General features: G+C 37.5%; 1 protein-coding gene across 1 annotated transcript in view; it reads right to left on the bottom strand.

Moving 5' to 3' along the window:
- RIPK4 (receptor interacting serine/threonine kinase 4) overlaps nucleotides 1-20,047 on the bottom strand; it is an 84,105-nt gene that overhangs the window by 13,006 nt on the left and 51,052 nt on the right. Inside the window, exons 5-6 of the mRNA XM_069074877.1 lie at nucleotides 14,817-14,975; nucleotides 2,272-2,375 (exon numbers count right to left, since the gene is read on the bottom strand). Coding sequence (XP_068930978.1) covers nucleotides 2,272-2,375; nucleotides 14,817-14,975 — 263 coding nt within the window. The remainder of the gene's footprint in view (nucleotides 1-2,271; nucleotides 2,376-14,816; nucleotides 14,976-20,047) is intronic.

The raw sequence follows: 20,047 nt of genomic DNA, 5'->3' as shown, positions 1-20,047 counted from the left end.
CCCCTCACTTCATCAATCTATCACCTTTCCAAATTAACTTGTTATTTATTTTATATTTTCTATATCCCTCATTTTATCATGTTACATGTATATATAGAATGAAGACTGAGGGCAGTGACTGATTAATTATGTCTTTGTATATGCAGGACCTAGCATATTGCATGGTATATACTATAGTAACATAACCTTCACTTAAAGTATTTTGCCACAAATGCATTGTGGTTTGGTGGTTGTAATGGGAATGCAAATTTGGAAGATCTTCCCTGCCCCTAGGCTAAAGTGCACCTGAAGCCTGGGGTGGGAGGCTTGTTTTTCAGTAGATACTTCTTGATTGGCCAGTGAGTCAATAAGGTTGTTACATTCTCTGAGCCAGGAGAAGGCTATATAAGCCCTGATGTGTAGCTTTGTTTTGGGACTCACTTTGAGAAGTGTTCTGTGATTTGATCTCAATTCTGGGAAGCCGTTGTTGAGAGTCCCCCGGCTTTGAAAAACCCAGATGTGGAAACCCAGATGTTGACTGGGTATGGATGTAATGGTTGGACAGTTTGGAAAGCTGTCTACTTGATCTGTTAATGTCTTGATAATTCTGTCTGGATATTTTGAAGTTTGGGGTGCTGACCTTTTTCCCCTGAACAAGGTAAACGATATATGTCTGACTGATTAAAGTAAGCTTGTTAACCCATTTTGAGTTGCTTTCCTTTATCAAAGCAGATCCAAGAACCTGTGGTAGCTGCAAACCCTGAGGACGCTTGGGGTGCTTGCTGCTACAGTGGTGACTTTACTTTCTTGAAAGCTTTGCTACTAGAACACAAGCCCTGAGAAGTACCACCAAGACTAGAAACCCCTTACAATGCTGGTATAGGGAAAAACTGTTTCTTTTGCAGAAAAAGTAGTCAGGCTAAATTCAGAAAGGCCCATCACCAGAATTCTGGCCACATCATTTAGCCAAAGCAAGTCATGGAGGGGTTGCCATCTCTGCCAATAAAGAGGTCAATACCCATAGTAATGAAATCATAAGTGTTCTGAAGATACAACATTAATGTATGGTATAATAGTCAACTTCCTTAGAGTCAGTACTTGATGAACAATTTATGGAATGTCTACTGTGTGCCAGACATTTGCTTAGCAAAGCACTGGGGATAGAAATATAAAAAAGACAGAAAAAGTATCTTAAGAAAAATATCTTATAAGATTAGACCATTAAGAAGGTATATGGTTTGCAAAGCTACCATATGTGTGCAATATACATAGGCATATATGAAAATATATGTAAAGGGCTTTGCAAACATTAAAGCACTATATAAATGTTAGCTTAAGTCACTTAACCCCCCAATTGCCCTGCCTTCCCCCCTCCAAAAAGAAAAAAAAAGAAAAAAGAATAATGTACCCTTTATCATGTCTTGAACAACGACATATATGTCATACACAACACATACACATACATGTCTGCACTTAATTTTAGCTTTCTTTGGGTGAGGATTGGGGGGAAGGGGAGAGGGAAATAAACAAAAGTAAGTGCACAGCACAGCACAAAAGAAAAGCTATAAGGAAGCAAAGAAAAGATGAACAGCTTTGAATGTGATAAATAGTATTTACTATACAGGCTTTCTTGAAATGGAAATTTATCATTTTATATTGAATCCTCTCATATATTCTGTCATGTCCAAGGCATTTTAAATTTAATTTTTATTTATATATTTCAATTAATTAATATTAATATTTATTTGTTTTTATTTGTTATTTAAGTTTAAAGTTTTAAAAAAATTATTTAAAAATTATTAAAAAAAAAAAAAAAGAGCTCATTTAGTCCCACTTGTCTGACTTTCCAGAGGAAGAAACTAATAAGTTAACCTAGAGGTTAACTGACTTATTCAGCTTCACATAGTTAAGTTTCAGAGGTAAGATTTATACACAGAACTTCTGACTCTAAAGCTAGGGTGGTCTTTCCATAGTAACAAGCATTTCAGGGAACTGTAACAAGAACTTTTAAAACAAGTTTTAATAATTTTCAGTTCCAAATTCTCTCCCTCCAGCCCCTACCTGATCCATTGAGAATGCAAGAAATATGCTATCCATTATATATATTAAGTCATGTAAAACACATTTCCACATTAGTGACATGTAACAAGAATTTAAACATTTGTCAACAGTACGCAGAAAAACTACCCCTGACAAGTTTTAGACAAAATCACACTGCTAGAACGGCAAAATAGAGAATTCACTATTGGGAAGCCAATTCTAAAGAAATCAATCTCAAGAAAAAGTACTAACCTCAGTTTTTAGCTCCTGGGGGTTTTTGATATCCAGGTCTTGGACTGTCTCTTTTATTTCATCATCAGGTTTTTCACACAGGTCTTCTGTCTCAGCAGTAATTTCTTTGAAAGAGAGAGAACATATTATTCCTCCAAATGCTCAATCTGAACTTTCTGTACTTAGTGATATTATTAAAAAATAACAATAACATGAAGCCTTCTACTTAACCAAGGAATAAAATATGAAGTGCATGTAAGCTATTAAACTATTAAAAGTTTTTCATGGGGCATCCAGGTGGTGCAGTGAGTAAGAGCGCCAGCTCAAGAGTTGGGAGACCTGGGATAGGTTCCGGGCTCAGATACTTAACACCCACACAAAAATAGCTGGCCGTGTAACCTTGAGCAAGTTACTTAACCCTGATTTCTTTTAAAAAAAAAGTTTTTCACGTGGCATAGATATGCTGAAGAATCCACTTAGCTATGGTTAGTAATGAAGAGTACATATATAACCATATAATATATTTGTGAATATGTCCACTGCTAAACATGTGAGCCTGAGTTCATTCCCAATCCTATAGTTGTAGAGATAGGTAGATGGCACAATGCATAGAGTGATAGAGTGCTGAGACTAGAATCAGGAAGACCTGACTTCAGATCTGGCCTCAGACACTTGCTAGCTATATGACCCTGGGCAAGTCACAACCTCAGTTTCCTCAACTGTAAAATAGAGATAATAACAGCACTATCTCAGAGGGTTGTTGTAAATATTAAAAGAGATAATAGTATAGTGCCTGGTACATAGTAGGCACTATAAGAATGGTTACTCTCTTCCATTTTCCCCTTCTTATTCAGCTGGGCTGAATGAGCTGGAGAGCCAAGCCCATTGTATAAAGTAAGTCATTCTACACTGCTTTTTTTTTTTCTTTTTGGAGGGCAATTGGGGTTAAGGGACTTGTCCAATGTCACATGGCTAGTTTTTGTGTTAAGTGTCTGAGGCCGGATTTGAACTCAGATCCTCCTGACTCCAGGGCCAGTGCTCTATTTACTGCACCACCTAGCTGCCTCTACACTGCTTATTTTGATGTGGAAAAGTTACACTGTCACTTCATCTTCTCCAGCCACCTCTTCCATAGCCACTTTGCAAATAAATGTCTTTTCACCTACACCAGAGACAGGAAGGAACTTCTGCCCTGGAGGGCCCTCCTTCCAAGAGGTACTGGTGACTAGCTCTCCTGGATCACCATTTCAAGAAATTCCAGCTTCTCCTGCCACCTCCTTCACATAACTGCATACTTTGCCCTTTCCTCATTGTATCATTAGATGATGAATCATGATCAAATTAACATTTTTGCCAACGATTCTGGATAGGGTGTATCATTTACCATCCCAATAACTTTCAGTACTAAAGAACTTCTCCCAGATCTAGGATCACCTCTTCCTTAAGAGTGTTATCTCCCTTATTAAAATATAAGCTACACCCTTAAGAGTGTAAGCCAGAATATGGTAGATAAAAATCAAGGACTCACCTGAGTTCCCCAAGTTCCCCTTCAAACAACTTTCAATAATGCCTCAAAGCAAATTCTGGAGCAGTAGGACCCATGAAAGGATGGGGTAAAACAATTTTCTATCACAGCACAACTTTAGAAGTTTATGAGGAAAGGTCTGTCACCACAGGGTGAGAGTGTAGCTGCAAGAGCATAGGCCACACCACAATAAAACAGCAACAGGCCTTGGGGGCAGCCAAATAAGGAGCTCTAAAACTACAGATGGTAAAGAGGTTGAACTACTGGTCAGAAGGAGATTATAGGGGTCTCTTTGCTGGCACTGGTGGCAGGACTCTGTTGTATTACCCATACTCAGATCTGGGTTGCAGTCCTAGTTCACAGTACTAGCATAAGGAGGAAGAAAAGCACATCAGAACATGTGGCCACAGGGGAGCAAGGGACCCTGGTCACAGTTCCTGGGAGGAAAAGAATACTTGTGGACACTCATAGACCAAAACACAAACTAGCAGAGTAGTAAACACACCTCTCCATAAACTATACCACCTTGGAAGAATCAAATGCTTACAGACCCCCAGAACTGAATCTAAAAACAGCTGCAGAAAAATCCTGAAGCTTGGGACAGTGTACCTTCCACTCTGGGAACACAGGTCAATTTTAATATAAAGTTAAAAATCAAGAAATAGGCTGAAAAAATGAGCAAACAGCAACAATAACAACAAAAAGATCCAAAAAGAAAGTTACTATAGTGAAGATCAAAACAGAAACTCTAGAAGATAACGAGTCAAAACTGCTATAATAAAACTGCTAGAATAATGTAAATTGGTCTCAGGTCCCAAAAAGAATTCCTGGAGGGGTTCAAAAAGGAGATTAAAAATCGAATAAGAGATAGAAGAAAAATTGGGAAAAGAAATGAGTGATGTAAGAAAATTATGAAAAAAGAGTGAATAGCTTGGTAAAGAAGGTGCAAAAAATATTGAAGAAAATAGTTGGTTGGTTTGTTCTTATCCTTCATTAGTGAAGAGGAACAAAATGACATCATTATGTTGGGAGTCACAGTATAATGTGTCTGACTGGCTGATCAGACCAATATGAGTTCAAAGGGCTCTACCACAGCTCAGGCACAGATAGTCCACATGAAAATTTGAAGTGGAAATGTCTCTAAATTTGTGCATCTCATGTTTTGTTTGAGCTACTGCAATTCTGCCTTGCTCATAGAACAGACCACGTGGACAGCATCTTTCAAGAAATTATCAGGGAAAACTGCCCTGATATCCTTGATCCAGAGAGCAAAATAGGCATTGAAAGAATCCATGCATCACCTCAGGAAAGACATCCCCAAATAAAAATTCCAAGGAACATTATAGGAAGACACAGTCAGGATTACACAGGACTCGGCAACTACAACATTAAAGAAGAAGGTCATGGAACATGATATTCTAGAAGACAAAGGAGCTAGAGCTACAATCAAGAATCACCTACCTGAGGATTTATTCCAGGAATGCAAGGATGGTTTAATATTAGGAAAACCATCAGTATAATTGATCATATCAACAATAAAACTAGCAGAAACAACATGATCATCTCAATAGATGCTGAAAAGGCTTTTGACAAAATACAACATCCATTCCTATTAAAAACACTAGAAAGTATAGGAATAAATGGAGCCTTCCTTAAAATAATAGGTAGCATTTATTTAAAGCCATCAGCAAGTATTATATGTAATGGGGAGAAGCTAGAAGCATTTCCTATAAGATCAGGGGTGAAACAATGGTGTCCACTATCACCCCTCTTGTTCAATCTGGTACTAGATATGTTAGCAGTAGCAATTAGAGAAGAAAAAGAAATCAAAGGAATCAAATTAGGCAAAGAAGAGACCAAGCTATCACTCTTTGCAGATGATATAATGATATACTTAGAGAATCCTAGAGAATCCAGTAAAAAAACACTTGAGACAATAAATAAATTTGGCAAAGTTGCAGGATATAAAATAAACCCACACAAATCCTCGGCATTCCTATATATTTCCAATGAAATTCAGCAGCAAGAGATAGAAAGAGAAATCCCATTTAAAGTTACTGTAGACATTATAAAATATTTGGGAATCTACCTGCCAAAACAAACCCAGGACCTATATGAACACAACTACAAAACACTTTTCACACAAATAAAGTCAGATCTAACTAATTGGAAAAATATCAATTGCTCGTGGCTGGGTCGAGCTAATATAATGAAAATGATAATTTTACCTAAATTAAAATATATATTTAGTGCCATGCCAATTAATTTACCAAAAAACTACTTTGTAGAGCTACAAAAAATAGTAACAAAATTCATTTGGAAGAATAAACGGTCCAGAATATCAAGGGAATTAATGAAAAGAAATGCCAGGGAAGGTGGACTAGCTATACCAGATTTGAATCTGTATTATAAAGGAGCAGTCATCAAAACTACTTGGTACTGGCTGAGGAACAGAGGAGTGGATCAGTGGAATAGATTAGGCACACTAGATTCAGAAGTCAATGACTATAGTAATCTATTGTTTGATAAACCCCCAAACCCTAGTTTTTGTGATAAGAACTCACTATTTGACAAAAACTGCTGGGAAAACTGGTATAAAGGTTGATACTGTAAGCAGTCTCCTAAAACAAGGAATAGTTTACCTGTCAGATTTGTGGAGAGGGAAAGACTTCATGACTAAACAAGAATTAGAAAACATTATAAAATGTAAAATGGATAATTTTGATTACATTAAATTGAAAAGCTTCTGTACAAACAAAGCCAATGTAACCAAGATTAAGAGGGAGGTGGGAAATTGGGAAAGAATCTTTACAACCTATGTCTCTGACAAAGCACTCATTTCTAAAATATACAGAGAATTGAGTCAAGTTTATAAGAATACAAGTCATTCCCCAATTGACAAATGGTCAAATGATATGAACAGGCAATTTTCAGAGAAAGAAATTAAAGATATCTATAAGTACATGAAGAAATGCTCTAAATCACTATTGATTAGAGAAATGCAAATCTAAACAACTCTGAGGTACCACATCTCACCAGTCAGATTGGCTAAGATGACAAAACAGGAAAATGACAAATGCTGGAGAGGATGTGGGCAAATTGGAACACTAATGCATTGCTGGTGAGTTGTGAACTGATCCAGCCTTTCTGGAGAGCAACCTGGAATTATGCCCAAAGGGCTATAAATACTTTCATATCCTTTGACCCAGCAATACCACTCCTAGGGTTATATCCCAAAGAGATCATAGAAGTGGGAGACAGACCCATATGTACAAAAATGTTCATAGCAGCTCTTTTTGTGGTGGCAAAGAATTGGAAATTAAGGGGATGCCCATCAATTGGGGAATGGCTGAACAAGTTGTGGTATATGCATGTTATGGAATACTATTGTGCTGTAATAAACGAGGAGCAGATGGTCTTCATATTTACCTGGAGAGGCTTAAAAGAACTGATGCTGAGTGAGAAGAGTAGAACCAGAAGAAATTTGTACACAATTATAGACACAACGTATGTGTGATGACCAACTATGATGCACTGGACTCTTCTCAGCAATGCAGTGATATAAGTCAATCCCAAAAGACTCATGATGAAGAGAAATGTGTGCATCCAGAGAAAGAACTAGAAAGAACTGAGTTTATATCCAGATGGAAGCAAAATACCTGATCTTTTTCCTTTTCTTATTTGGTTTTATGTTCTCTTCACCATTTTTTATTCCATCTGATACAATCCGTCTTTATAACCTGACTAATGTATAACGTGGAAGTATTTACATATCCTATACTTGAGTATATGCCGCTATGGGGGGGAGGGGAGGGAGGGAGACAAAATGTGAAACTCAAGGAATTGTGGAATTGAATCCTGTAAACTAAAAGTAAACAAACAAATTAATTTTAAAAATAAAAAAAAATCACCTACCTGAAGAAATTAAGCATAATACTTCAAGGGAAAATATAGTCCAATGAAATAAAAGGATTTCAAGCTTTTGTAAGATGATCAGCACTGAACAAAAAAAAAGGTGGGAGGTGCACTGACAGAAAGGAGGGCAGATTGGGGTAGGTGGTAGACAGAAGCAAAACACTGATGATAAGGAAAACAGTGAAAGGAGAGAGAGGACAAAGAGGAGGAAAAATGAGATGGAGAGAAATACACAGCTAACAATCAAAACTGTGCCTGTGAATGGGATGAATTCCCCCATAAAATGGAAACAGAGTGGATCAAAAACCAGAATTCTATTGTTTATAAGAAACACACTTGAAGCAGACACACACACAATAAAGGTAAAAGTCTGAAATAGAATATATTCAGCTGCAACTAAATTTAAAAAAAAATAGCAGGGGTAGCAATCCTGACCTCAGACAAAGCAAAGCAAAAAAAAGTCCTAATTAAAAGAGATAAGGAAGTAAATTACATCTTCCTAAAAGGTACCATAGACAGCAAATAATAGCAATACTAAACGTATATGCACCAAGTGGTATAGCATCCAAATTCTTTTTTTTTTTTTTTGCTTTTTTGGAGGGTAATTGGGATTAAGTAACTTGTCCAAGTTTTTTTGTGTGTGTTTTAAGTGTCTGAGGCCAGATCCCAACTTAGGTCCTTCTGATTCCAGGGCCAGCGCTCTACTCACTGTGCCACCTAGCTGCCCCAAGCATCCAAATTCTTAAAGGGAAATTAAAGTGAATTACAGGTTCAAGACCAAATATGAGATAGAGAGCATGAAATGTAAATTAGATTATTTTGATTAAATTAAAGAGCTTTTACACAAAACAAAACCAGTGCAACCAAGATTAGAAGAACAGGAGAAAATGGGGAAATAATCTTTACAGCAAGAGTCTTTTGATAAAGGCCACATTTCTCAAATATATGGAGAACCGAATTTACAATACAAGTCATTCCCTAGTTGATAAATGGTCAAAGGATATGAATGGGCAGTTTTAACCTGAAGAAATTAAAGCTATCGTTAGCATATGAAGAAGTCCTCTAAATCACTTAGATTAGAGAAATGCAAAGTAAAACATCTCTGAGGTACCACCTCACACCAATCAGATCATATGACAGAAAAGGAAAATGAAAAATGCTGGAGAGGATATGGGAAAATTGGGACACTAATGCACTACTGGAGGAATTATGAACTGATCCAATCCATTCTGGAAAGCAATTTGGAACTATGCTGAAAGGGAAACCAAACTGTGTATACTCTTTGATCCAGCAATATCATTACTAGGTTTGTATCCCAAAGAGATCATAAAACAGGGAAAAGGATCTACATGTGCAAAATTATTTATAGCAACCCTTTTCATGTTGGCAAAATACTGGAAATTGAGGGTATGCCCATCAATTGGGGAATGGTTGAACAAACTGTGGTATATGAATGTAATGAAATATATTGTGCAATAAGAAATGACAAACAGGCAGATTTCAGAAAAACTTAGAAATACTTGCATGAACTGATGTAACATGAATTGAGCAGAATCAGGAAAACATTGTACTCAGTATCAGCAACTCTGTGTGATGATCAACTATGAATGACTCAGCTCTTCTCAGCAATACAAGTACAAACGACTCATGAAGGAAAATGCTATCTAGATCCAGATAAAGAACTGATGGACTCTGAATTCAGACTGAAGCATACTTTTTTCACTTTATTCTTTTTTGTTTTTTTTCCCCTTTTGATCTGTTTCTCCTTTCACAACTGAGATTTCTATGAAAATATGTTCTACATGATAGCCCATGTATAACCTATATAAAATTGCCAACCATTTTCGGAAGTGGGGAGGAGAAAGAGGGAAGAAGAAAAGTTTGGAACTCAAAATCTTGTAAAAATGAATGCTAAAAATTCTCTCGACATGTAATTGGGGGAAAAATAAAACTGCTATTTTTAAAAAAAAATGCTGCTCAGACATCTAAGGGCTGCTAAATTCCACTGCTGTTTCATTCCAGTGAGAAGATGACCCTATGGCCTGGGCTATCTGTGTGCAGGGTTATGACTACAACTTCCAGTATATCCTCTTCTGCTGCTTTGTCACTTACCTATTGCCACAGCATTATGAGGTAAGTAAAAATGGAAAAATGGTATGGGTGATGTCTTTTGACTCATGCATACATTGTATTTAAGTGAGGCAGAGTTGCACAAAGTCATTGGTCTCACCTCTCTTCCAGACTGATCAGAATCTAGTGGAAAGACAAAATTAAGGATGACTGGTGATGACCTGGGAGGCAGTGGATGACCTTTGTGCCTTTGATAGCACCTACTTTAAATACCTACATAGCCATTGGAACAAACTGCTCTCATCTGCTCATTCTACAAGGGAAATTATTCATATGCTTGGAATAGACACCCTCCTAACTCACCAAAGGGTTTGAGACCCCTCATTTACCCTCAACCTGGTTTGACCCAACTGGCCAAATGATTCACCAGAGCATGGCTCCTATGCATGCTACTGCTTCCTGGAGCCACAGGTGAGAAATGGGTTAATCAGGTGGACACCAAAGGTGAAAAGCAGCCCTGAAAAGGACTTAGTAGCCCTCATACCAGTAGTAATAGTCTTCCCTGAATAAACCGTAACACCATAAAAAACAGAATAAGCAAAAAAAGTTTTTTAAAAAGGTACAAAAATTCACCGAAGAACTCCTTAAAATGTAGAATTGGCCAAATGGATAAGCAGGTTTAACGAAGAAAATTATTCTTTAAAAATCAGAATTGAATGAGTGCACTAATGACTCCATGAAATATCAAAAAGTAATAAAACACAATCAAAAGAATAAAAAATTAAGAGAAAATATGAATTATCTCTTTGGAAAAACAGCTGACCTGAAAAATAGATCCAGGAGAGGTAATTTAAGAATTACTGTGGGACAGCTAGGTGGTACAGTGGATAGAGCCCTGGCCCTGAAGTCAGGAGGATCTGAGTTCAAATACGGCCTCAGACACTTGACACTTAATTAGCTATATGATCTTGGGAGAGTCACTTAACCCCAATTGCCTTGCCTTCCCCCCTCCAAAAAAAAAATCACTGGATTGCCTACAAATCATGATGAAAAGAAAAGTTTAGACATCATCTTTTAAGAAATTATCAAGGAAAACTGCCCTGATATTGTAGAACTAGAGGGTAAAATAGAAATTTAAAAAGCTACCAATCACCTTCTGAAAGAGATCCCCAAATGAAAACTCCCAGAAATATCAAAACCAAATTTCAGAGATCCCAGGTCAAGGAGAAAATAATGCAAGCAATCAGAAACAAACAAGTCAAATATCATGGAGCAACAGACAGGATAGCACAAGATTTAGCATTAAAGGAATAGAGGGCTTGGAATATGATATTCTGGAGGGCAAAAGAGCTAGGATTAAAACCAAGAATTACCTCCCCAGCAAAACTAAGTATAATCCTTCATGGGGGAAAAATTGATATTCAAGGAAATAGAGGACTTTCAAGCATTCCTGATGAAAGTCCAGAGCCTAACAAAAAATTTGACTTTCAAATACAAAATTCTAGGGGTGTATAAAATGGTAAACAGGAAAGAGTAATCATAAGGAACTCAATAAGGTTAAATATTTATATCTGTACATGGGAAGATGTTACTTGTAACTACTAAGAACTTTTTCATTATTAGGTCAGTTAGATGGAGTATTACATAGATAGAGGGCACTGGTGTGAGTTGATTAAGATGGGATGATTTCCAAAAATATAAAATTAAGGAGAAAGAAAACTAGGAACACTGTGAACACTGGAAGAGAAGGAGGGGTAGAATGGGGTAAATTATCTCACATAAAAGAGGCAGAAAGAGCTTTTACATTGGAAGGATAGATGAGGGAGGTGGGCAGGAGTACTTTGACCCTGATGCTCATCAGAACTGGTACTAAGAAGAAATAGCATACACTCAGTTGAGTAATCTATTTTAACCAACAGGAAAGTGAGGGGGGAAGAGGAAAAGAAAAATGGGGATGGGGAGAGGGGGTTGATAGAAGAGATGCACAAATTCCCCAATTGAGGAATAGCTGAAGAAGTTGTGGTATGTAATTATGATTGAAAGCTACTGTAGTATAACGAATGATGAGCAGGATGCTATCAAAAAAACCTGGAAAGATTTACATAGGCTGATGCAAAGTGAAACTTATTGAGTACAAAGTAACAGCAATATTGTAAGATGATCAGCTGTGAATGACTTGGCTATTCTCAGCAATACAATGTTCCAAGACAATTCTGAAGGACTTATGATTAAAAATGCTATCCATCCCCAGAGAAAGAACTGATAGTGTCTGAATACAGATTGAAAGATATTTTTTTAAACATCATTTTTCTTGAGATTTTTTTTTCCTTGTCTTATGTTTTCTTTTACAAGATGACTATTTTGGGTATATCTTGCATAGCTACAGGTGTATAACCTATACTGAATTGCTTATCTTCTCAATGGGTGTGGGCTGGGGTGGATAGAGAAGGAGAGAATTAGGAGCTGGAAGTCTTTTTTTTTTTTTTTGCCTTTTTGAGGGCAATTGGGGTTAAATAACTTGCCCAAGGTTACACAGCTAGTTTTTTTGTGTGGGTGTTAAATATCTGAGGCTGGAACAGAACTTGGGTCCTCCTGACTCCAGGGTCAGCGTTTTGCTCACTGCGTCACCTAGCCACCCCCTGGAGCTCAAAGTTTTTTAAAAAATGTTAAAAAATGTTTTCACATGTGACTGAGGAAAATTAAATACTAAAGAAGTAGAAGAAAGGACAGATGGGGGAGGTGGTAGTCAGAGGTAAAATACTTTTGAAGATAGGGTGACAGGAGAGAGAGAGAATAGGATAAACAGAAGTGAAATAGGATGGAGGAAATAGTAATCATAACTGTGAAAAAAATTTTCAGCAATTACTTCTGATAAAGGTTTTATTTCTAAAATATATAGAGATTTAATCAAATTTATAAAAATAAGAGCCATTCCCCAAATGTAAATGGCCAAAGGATATAAACAGGCAGTTTTCAAAATAATCAAAGCGACCTATAGTCATATATAAAAATGCTCTAAATCATTACTGATTAAACAAATGCAAATTAAAACTCTGAAGTTCCACCCCTCGCTTATCAGAGGTGCTGATATGACAGAAAAGGAAAATGACAAATGTTGGGAGGGGATATGAGGAAACTGAGACACTAATGCACTGTTGGTGGAGTTGTGAAGGGATCCATCTACTTTTTTTTTTAAGCAATTTGGAACTATGCCTAAAGGGCTATAAAACCATGCACACTCTCTGACTCAGCTACCACTATTAGGTCTGTATTCCAAAAAGATATAAAACAAAAAAGAAAAGGACCCTTATGTGTAAAAATATTTATAGCAGATCTTTTAGCGGTGGCAAAGAATTAGGAGGTTTAGGGGATGCACATCAATTGGAGAATGGCTGAAGAAGTTGTAGCATATGACTGGGATGGAATACTACTGTTCTATTTTAAGAAATGATGAGCAGGATGCTCTCAGAAAACCTAGAAAGACTTACATGAACTGATGCAAAAGGAAGTGAGCAGAACAGAAGAATGTATAGTAACAGCAATAGTGTACAATCATCAGCTATGAAAGACTTAGCTATTCTTGGCAATACAATGATCTGAGACAATTGTGAAGGACTTATGATGAAAAATGGTATCGCTATTCTTGGCAATACAATGATCTGAGACAATTGTGAAGGACTTATGATGAAAAATGGTATCCATTTCCAGAGAAATAACAGATGGAGTCTGAATGTAGATTGAAACATACTTTTTAAACTTTGTTTCTCTTAGATTTGTGTGTGTGTGCGTGTGTGTGTGTTTTCTTTCACAACGTTGACTAATATAGCAATGTTTTAGACTGCTCATGTACAACCTATATCAAATTACTTGCCTTCATGTAATTGGGGTAAAAAAATATATAAAAAAAGAAGAGAATAAGTTCTAGTCCTGGTCCATAGAGTAGGGACCATCATACTTTTGTATTGTATCCTCAGTGCTTAGCATAGATCTTAGTATATTATAAGCATTATTATGAATTAATTATTCATTCACCAAAGCCACACATTCACCTTAAGTATTAATTACTCTTTGTACAGAGGGAAAAAGAACTATCTTTGCACACAATTGCCTTAAAATGGAACAAATAAAAATTCCCTTTATTTTTTATTTTCTGTAAAATGGTTCCATTTTCAAAGGAGCAAGACCAAAGCTGTAGCTTAATGATATACAAAAAGAAGACTATTGTGCCAAATATTATTTTAATATTCTTTATAATTAGTTTATACCAGAACATCAGATGTTCACATGCAATATCTTTTGCTCTTCCAAAGCCAGCCCTAATGGGTTACGGTGAGTTTTACATCTAGTATCTTTGTTTTGAGTGTTGGATATCAAAATGTCATGCTGTTGCCTTAGATAACATTTTTTTCATTCAGGTTTTAATCTTGGACTGCACTTTTCTATGTTCTTTTCCTCTCCAAGCTTCCTCTATCATCCTGACTGAAACCTTTCTCAAGCCCTGGAATTGACACACTGGAAGTATTCTTTGCCACTGTGGCTTCTCCCTCTGATGAGATGTTTTGCCCCAGAGCTTCATGAAAGGGTAGCACACTTAGAGGCACCATGTCTAATTCTTCTACAGGCAGCCTTCTGGGCTACTACTACTTCTATTATGGTTTTTTCTCCTGCTCCAATTGGATAGCTTTGTTCCCCTCCCCTCCTTTAGTCTTCCTTTTATTAAATATGTAGTCTTTTCCCATTAGAATGCAAGCTCCTTGAGGGAAAGGACTGTCTTTCTACTTGTATTCTCAGCAGTTGGCAAAGTGCCTGGCACATAAGTAAATGCTTAGTAAGTACCAGTTGACCAACTAGCTGTATTGTGTAGTTTGCATGACTAAATCAAACATTGTAGTTTCTCATCTGTAAAATGAGTGACCAGACCAGATGACCTTTAAGGTCCCTCTGAACCTATTCTATACTCTGAACTTTGTCACCTTAAGTTTAATGGAGCAATTAAACGGTAACATTTTGAAGAGAAGTGAATGTTAAGGAATCTTATTTAGTAGGTAGCACATACCTTGAAAGCTTGGCCGACTTTGGGGATCATCCTGCCAGCATTTCTGCATGAGTCTAATCAAGTTATTACAGGCACGAGGTCTAGATTTGGAAATCGGGGGTAGCTCCAGGCGATGGCCTTTTACTACTTTTACCATAATATGCAGAATATTCTTCTCATCTGAAAAATAAAGGCAAACAAGTTACAGCAGATCTAATTAAATGAAAGGGGAATTTTTTTTATCTCTAGGGTAAAAAGATAACTGTGGGAAAAAGCACAAAGAACTATCAAATTCAGATTACTGAGCTGCTAACAGAACTGTCATGGAAATAAGATTTTCCATAGTGTTGCACGTATCTTGGTTTGACCCCCCTTTTTAAATGTTATGCTGTTCTTACCTCTCCACTGTGCAGATCCTCACTTACCCTTCTTTTAGATGTTTTTTTCTAGTTCTACTTAATCTTAGTGCCTTCCTTCTGACATTATCTCTAATTTACCCTGTGTATATACTGTTAGCACATTTATTTGCATGTTGTCTCCTCCATTAGACTGTGAAGTCATTGAGAGCAGGGACTTTTGTTTGGTTTTTCTTTTTATCCCAGTATTTAGCAAAATGGCTGACACAAAGAAGGCATTTAACCAATTGTTAATTTAACTACCCAAAGATGGGCTTTAGGAGTTGTGACAAAATTTTTTTTGTCAACCAGTGGTCAAGCAGTTGGTGATGGCTCACTGTGAATTTAACTTGCTCTCCAATGATAGCCACAATTGGTTACTAGGACAATATTTGAAGCCTTTACCCCTTGACAGTATCTGCCAGAACATAGCTTTTAAAAAACCTCAAGATTATGTTCCATACCACAATGAAGTAGAGAAGAATGATTTTAATGGAGGTGATATTATATGCATTTCATATCAACAAATCCTCCTCTTTCATTATAGTCTCTGATAATACAGTGGCTCTCCAGCTTGCCAAGGACGCACACTGTATATATTCCTTTGATCTCATTTCTTCTCTTTTTCTCCAACCTATTAATAGCCCACATCATCATCCACAAATACTCTCTCTCTAATCATCAGTCTCTTCTCATTTACTGGTTCATTCCCTATTGCCTGCAAACATGTTCAAGTCTCTACCATCCTTAAAAAAAATCTCTTACTAGATCCTACTATATTTGTTAGCTACTAATTTATATCTTGACTTCCTTTTAAAAACTACTTTTTAACACTCATCTGCATTCAGTGTCTCCCCTTCTTCTCTTACTCTTTACTAAACTCTCTGTAATCTGGCTTTCAAGTTCATGATTCAAATAAAAGTGCTTTCCCAAAATTTAGCAATGATTTCTTAATTGCTTGCTCAATGTCCATCTTTCTTGACAGTCTTTCACACTGTTGACTACCTTTTTCTTTTGAATACCCTTTTCTTTTTGGGGTCTCTATTCTCTTTTGGTTCCCTTTCTACCTGTCTTCTGTAGTAGACCTTCACTCATGCCATGCCCATTACTTGCAGGTATTCCAAAGATTGGTCCAGGGCCCTGTTCTGTTTTTTTCTCAGTACTCTTGCATTTGGAATATCATTAGCTCTAATAGGTGCAAATATCATCTCTATTTAAAAGATTCCCAGATCTATGTATTTAACTGTAGCTTTTCTCCTTAATTTCAGCCCTGCTTACCAACTGCCTATTGAACATTTCAGACTGGCTATTTTGTAGACATCTCAAATTTAACATGTCCAAAACAGAATTATGATCAATGCAGTAATCAATCTTAACTTAGAAGAGATAATGAACTAAAGGTTCAGAATGAGACATAGATTTTCTTGTATTTTGCTTAACTTTTCTTACAAGGAAGAGCTTTATGATAGGAGGGGTAGTCAGTGAGAAGTGACAGTGATAATGGAAAAAAAATCAATAAAACATTTTTTTAAAGGACACATGAAGGAAGTAATGTAGACTAAGTCTGGAGAGGCAGTTGGAGGTAGACTAGAGAGCCTTAAATGCCAGGGTAAAGAGTTTGTATCTTATTCTAGGGAACCTATAATGGTTTTGGGGCAAGGAAATATCATGGCAAAGCCTTTGCTTTAGGAAGATTATTTTGGCAGTTCTGTGGAGAATAGGTTGAAGAGCAGAAGGATTGGAATCAGAGATAAATGGGAAGATTTTTAAAAATGAATTACATTTAAGAGTTCTGTATTTTCAGTTAATAGGGCAATGGGACATATAAAAATGTAAGAAGATATTTCCTCTTCTTCCTCTCCATGTCACTGGTTAGCTGAGAAATTAATCAGAATCCATCTAGTTCAGGGATTTTTTTCATGTCATGGATCCTTTGGCAGTCTGGTGAAGCTTTTGGGCCCCTTCTCAGAATGTTTGTTTTCCGGGATGGAGTCAAGATGGCGGAGTAGAAGCAGGACCTCTGCATGGCTCTGGCTTCTATCTTCCCCAATCCATGTAAAAGGGGACTCTAAACAAACTCTGGAGCTACAGAACACATAAAATGACACAGAGAAGCTAACTTCCTACTGAGGACAGCCTGGCAGTAATCAGCCAGCACAGTGCTCTGGGAGCTGAGCCCAGGCCTCCTTGAACTGGAGGTTTTAGCCCCAGGGCAGGCCTGACCAGCTGCCAGCCTGAGGGACTCCAGATCAGCAGCAGCTGTGGCCATTTCCAGATTCATCAACACATAGAAGAGAAGGACAAAGTGAGAGGTCAGTGCAAGGTGGACTTTGGGACCAGTAGTTGGGAGAGCATTGGCTTCTCACCCTGCTGCTGAGATTCCTGGCAGAGCCAGCACCACATGGCAGCTTCAGCTCCTGGCCTGCAGAGTCTAGGGGGACCAAGTGACCAGTCTGAGGGGTAATCGCTCTTGCTTTAACCTGCTTTGATCTGGATTGTAGTCTAGGGTGGAGGTCCTGGGGTGTCCGACCACCTTGCCAGAGTGTGTGGAGGCTTCAGCAAGAGCACCCAACTAATACCTCTGGCAGCTGAGAAAACCCCAGTGTTTGGGACGAAAGCTCCCTTGTCTGGTGGCAGAATCCTACTGTGGCGAAAAGCCCAAGGGTCAAGTGACTGAGGGGAAACATGACCAGACAAAGGAAGCAAAACAAACAGAAGACTCCAAAATTAGACTCCTATTTTGTGGACAAAAAGAAGCAAAGCCTGGAACAGGAGGAAGACAGTGAAGTCAGAACTCCTGCACCAAAAGCTTCAAAGGAAAATACCAGCTGGTTACAGGCCATAGAAGACCTTAAGAAGCAGATAAGAGAAGTGGAGCAATAATTGGGAAGAGAAATGAGAATGATGCAAGAAAATTATGAGCTGAGAGTCAACAGCCTGAGGAAAACCACACCTTAAAAAACAGACTAACTCGATTGGCAAAAGAGGCTCAAAAAGGCAATGAGGAGAGGAATGCCTTAAAAAGCTGAATTTGCCAGATGGAAAAAGAATCTCAAAAGGTCAATGAGGAGAATCATTCCCTCGGATTTAGATTGGAGCAAAGGGAAGCTAGTGACTTTAAGAGAAATCAAGATGATGTTAAACAGATCCAAATAAATGAAAAGAATAGAAGGCAATGTGAAATATCTCATGGGAAAAACCACTGACCTGGAAAATAGGTTCAGGAGAGATAATTTTAAAATTATTGGACTACCTAAAAGCCATGATCAGGGAAAGAACCTAGAAATCATCCTCCAGGAAGTTCTCAAAGAAAACTGCCCTGATGTTTTAGAATCAGAGGGCAAAATAGAGGTTGAAAGAATCCACTGATCACCTCCTGAAAAAGATCCCCAAAAGAAAACTCCTAGGAATATTACAGCCAGGTTCCAACATTCCCAGATTAAGGAGAGAATATTACAAGCAGCCAGGAAGAAACAATTTGAATATTGTGGAAACACAATCAGGATAACCCAGGATCTGGCAGCTCCTACACTGAGGGATTGAAGGGCCTGGAATATGATATTCCGGAAAGCAGAGGAGCTGGGATTAAAACCAAGACTCACCTACCCAGCAAAACTGAGTATCATGGTTCAGGAGAAAATATGGTCATTCAGTGGAATAGAGGACTTTCAAGCATTCTTGCTGTAAAAACCAGAGTTGAATAGAAAATTTGACATCCAGATACAAGAAGCAAGAGAAGCTTGAGAAGGTAAACAGGGAAAAGAAATCATAAGCCACTGATCAAAGTTGAACTATTAACATTCCTACATGGAAAAACAATAATTGTAATTGATGAAACTTTTCTCAGCATGAAAATAATTGAAGGGAATAGAAATATATATAATTATATATATACACACACACATACATATGTCTATATCAGAGGGTATATGGGCATATGAATACATGTGTGAATGTGTGTATATATGCTTACATGTATACATAGATAGAGGGCACAGGACCAATTTAATAGGAAGGGATGATACTTAAAAGGTGAAATTAAGATGTGAGAGAGGAATATAATGAGAGGAGATGGAGAGAGACAGAATGGAGTAAACTATCTCATAAAGAAGAGGCAAGGGTAAAGGGTTACAATGGAGGGGAACAATAGGAAGGCAAAAGGGAATGGGTCAACCTTATTCTCACTGAATTTGGCTTGGGGAAGGAATGAAATACACACTAAATAGGGGAAGGGGATGAGAGGGGGGATGATGGAAGGGAGGGCAGGCTGGGGGTGGGTGGGGAGGGAAATTGGAAGCACTCACTTTTGAAAAGGGATGGCATCAAAGTAGAGAATAGAACAAGTGAGTGGTGGGATAGGAGGGAGGGAAATATAGTCAGTCTTTTACAATATATCTACTATGTTAATGTTTTGCATTAGCTGCACATGTATAATCTATACTGAACTGCTTATCTTCCCAGTAAAGGTGGGTGACAAGGGAGGAAGGGAATGAATGTGGAATTCAAAGTTTTAAAATCAAATGTTTAAAATTATATATACATATATACTATTATTAATACTATCTTACATGTAATTGGGAAAGAAGATATACCGGCACTGGGGCATAGAGATCCACTATGCCCTAGTGGAAAAGTCTAAGGGGGTATGGGAGAAGATATGGGAGAGAGCAGATTGGAGGAGGGGATATCCTGTGGGACAGGTATTCTGGGGTGGTAGGTAGGGGAAAAATGGGGAGAAAATTTGTAACTCAAAATCTGGCGGAAATTAATGATGTAAATCAGAAGTTAATAAAGCATTTGAAAAATGAAAGAAAAAGAAAAAAAAGAACATTTGTTGTCTACAGTCATAAATGAAAG

Source organism: Petaurus breviceps, unplaced genomic scaffold (genome assembly GCF_028583685.1).
Source record: "Petaurus breviceps papuanus isolate PSGF00001 unplaced genomic scaffold, PetGlider_PUasm1.0 90897, whole genome shotgun sequence".
Taxonomy (NCBI): Eukaryota; Metazoa; Chordata; class Mammalia; order Diprotodontia; family Petauridae; genus Petaurus; species Petaurus breviceps.
The sequence above is the reverse complement of the archived record's forward strand: the minus strand, read 5'-3'. Positions and strand labels throughout refer to the sequence as shown.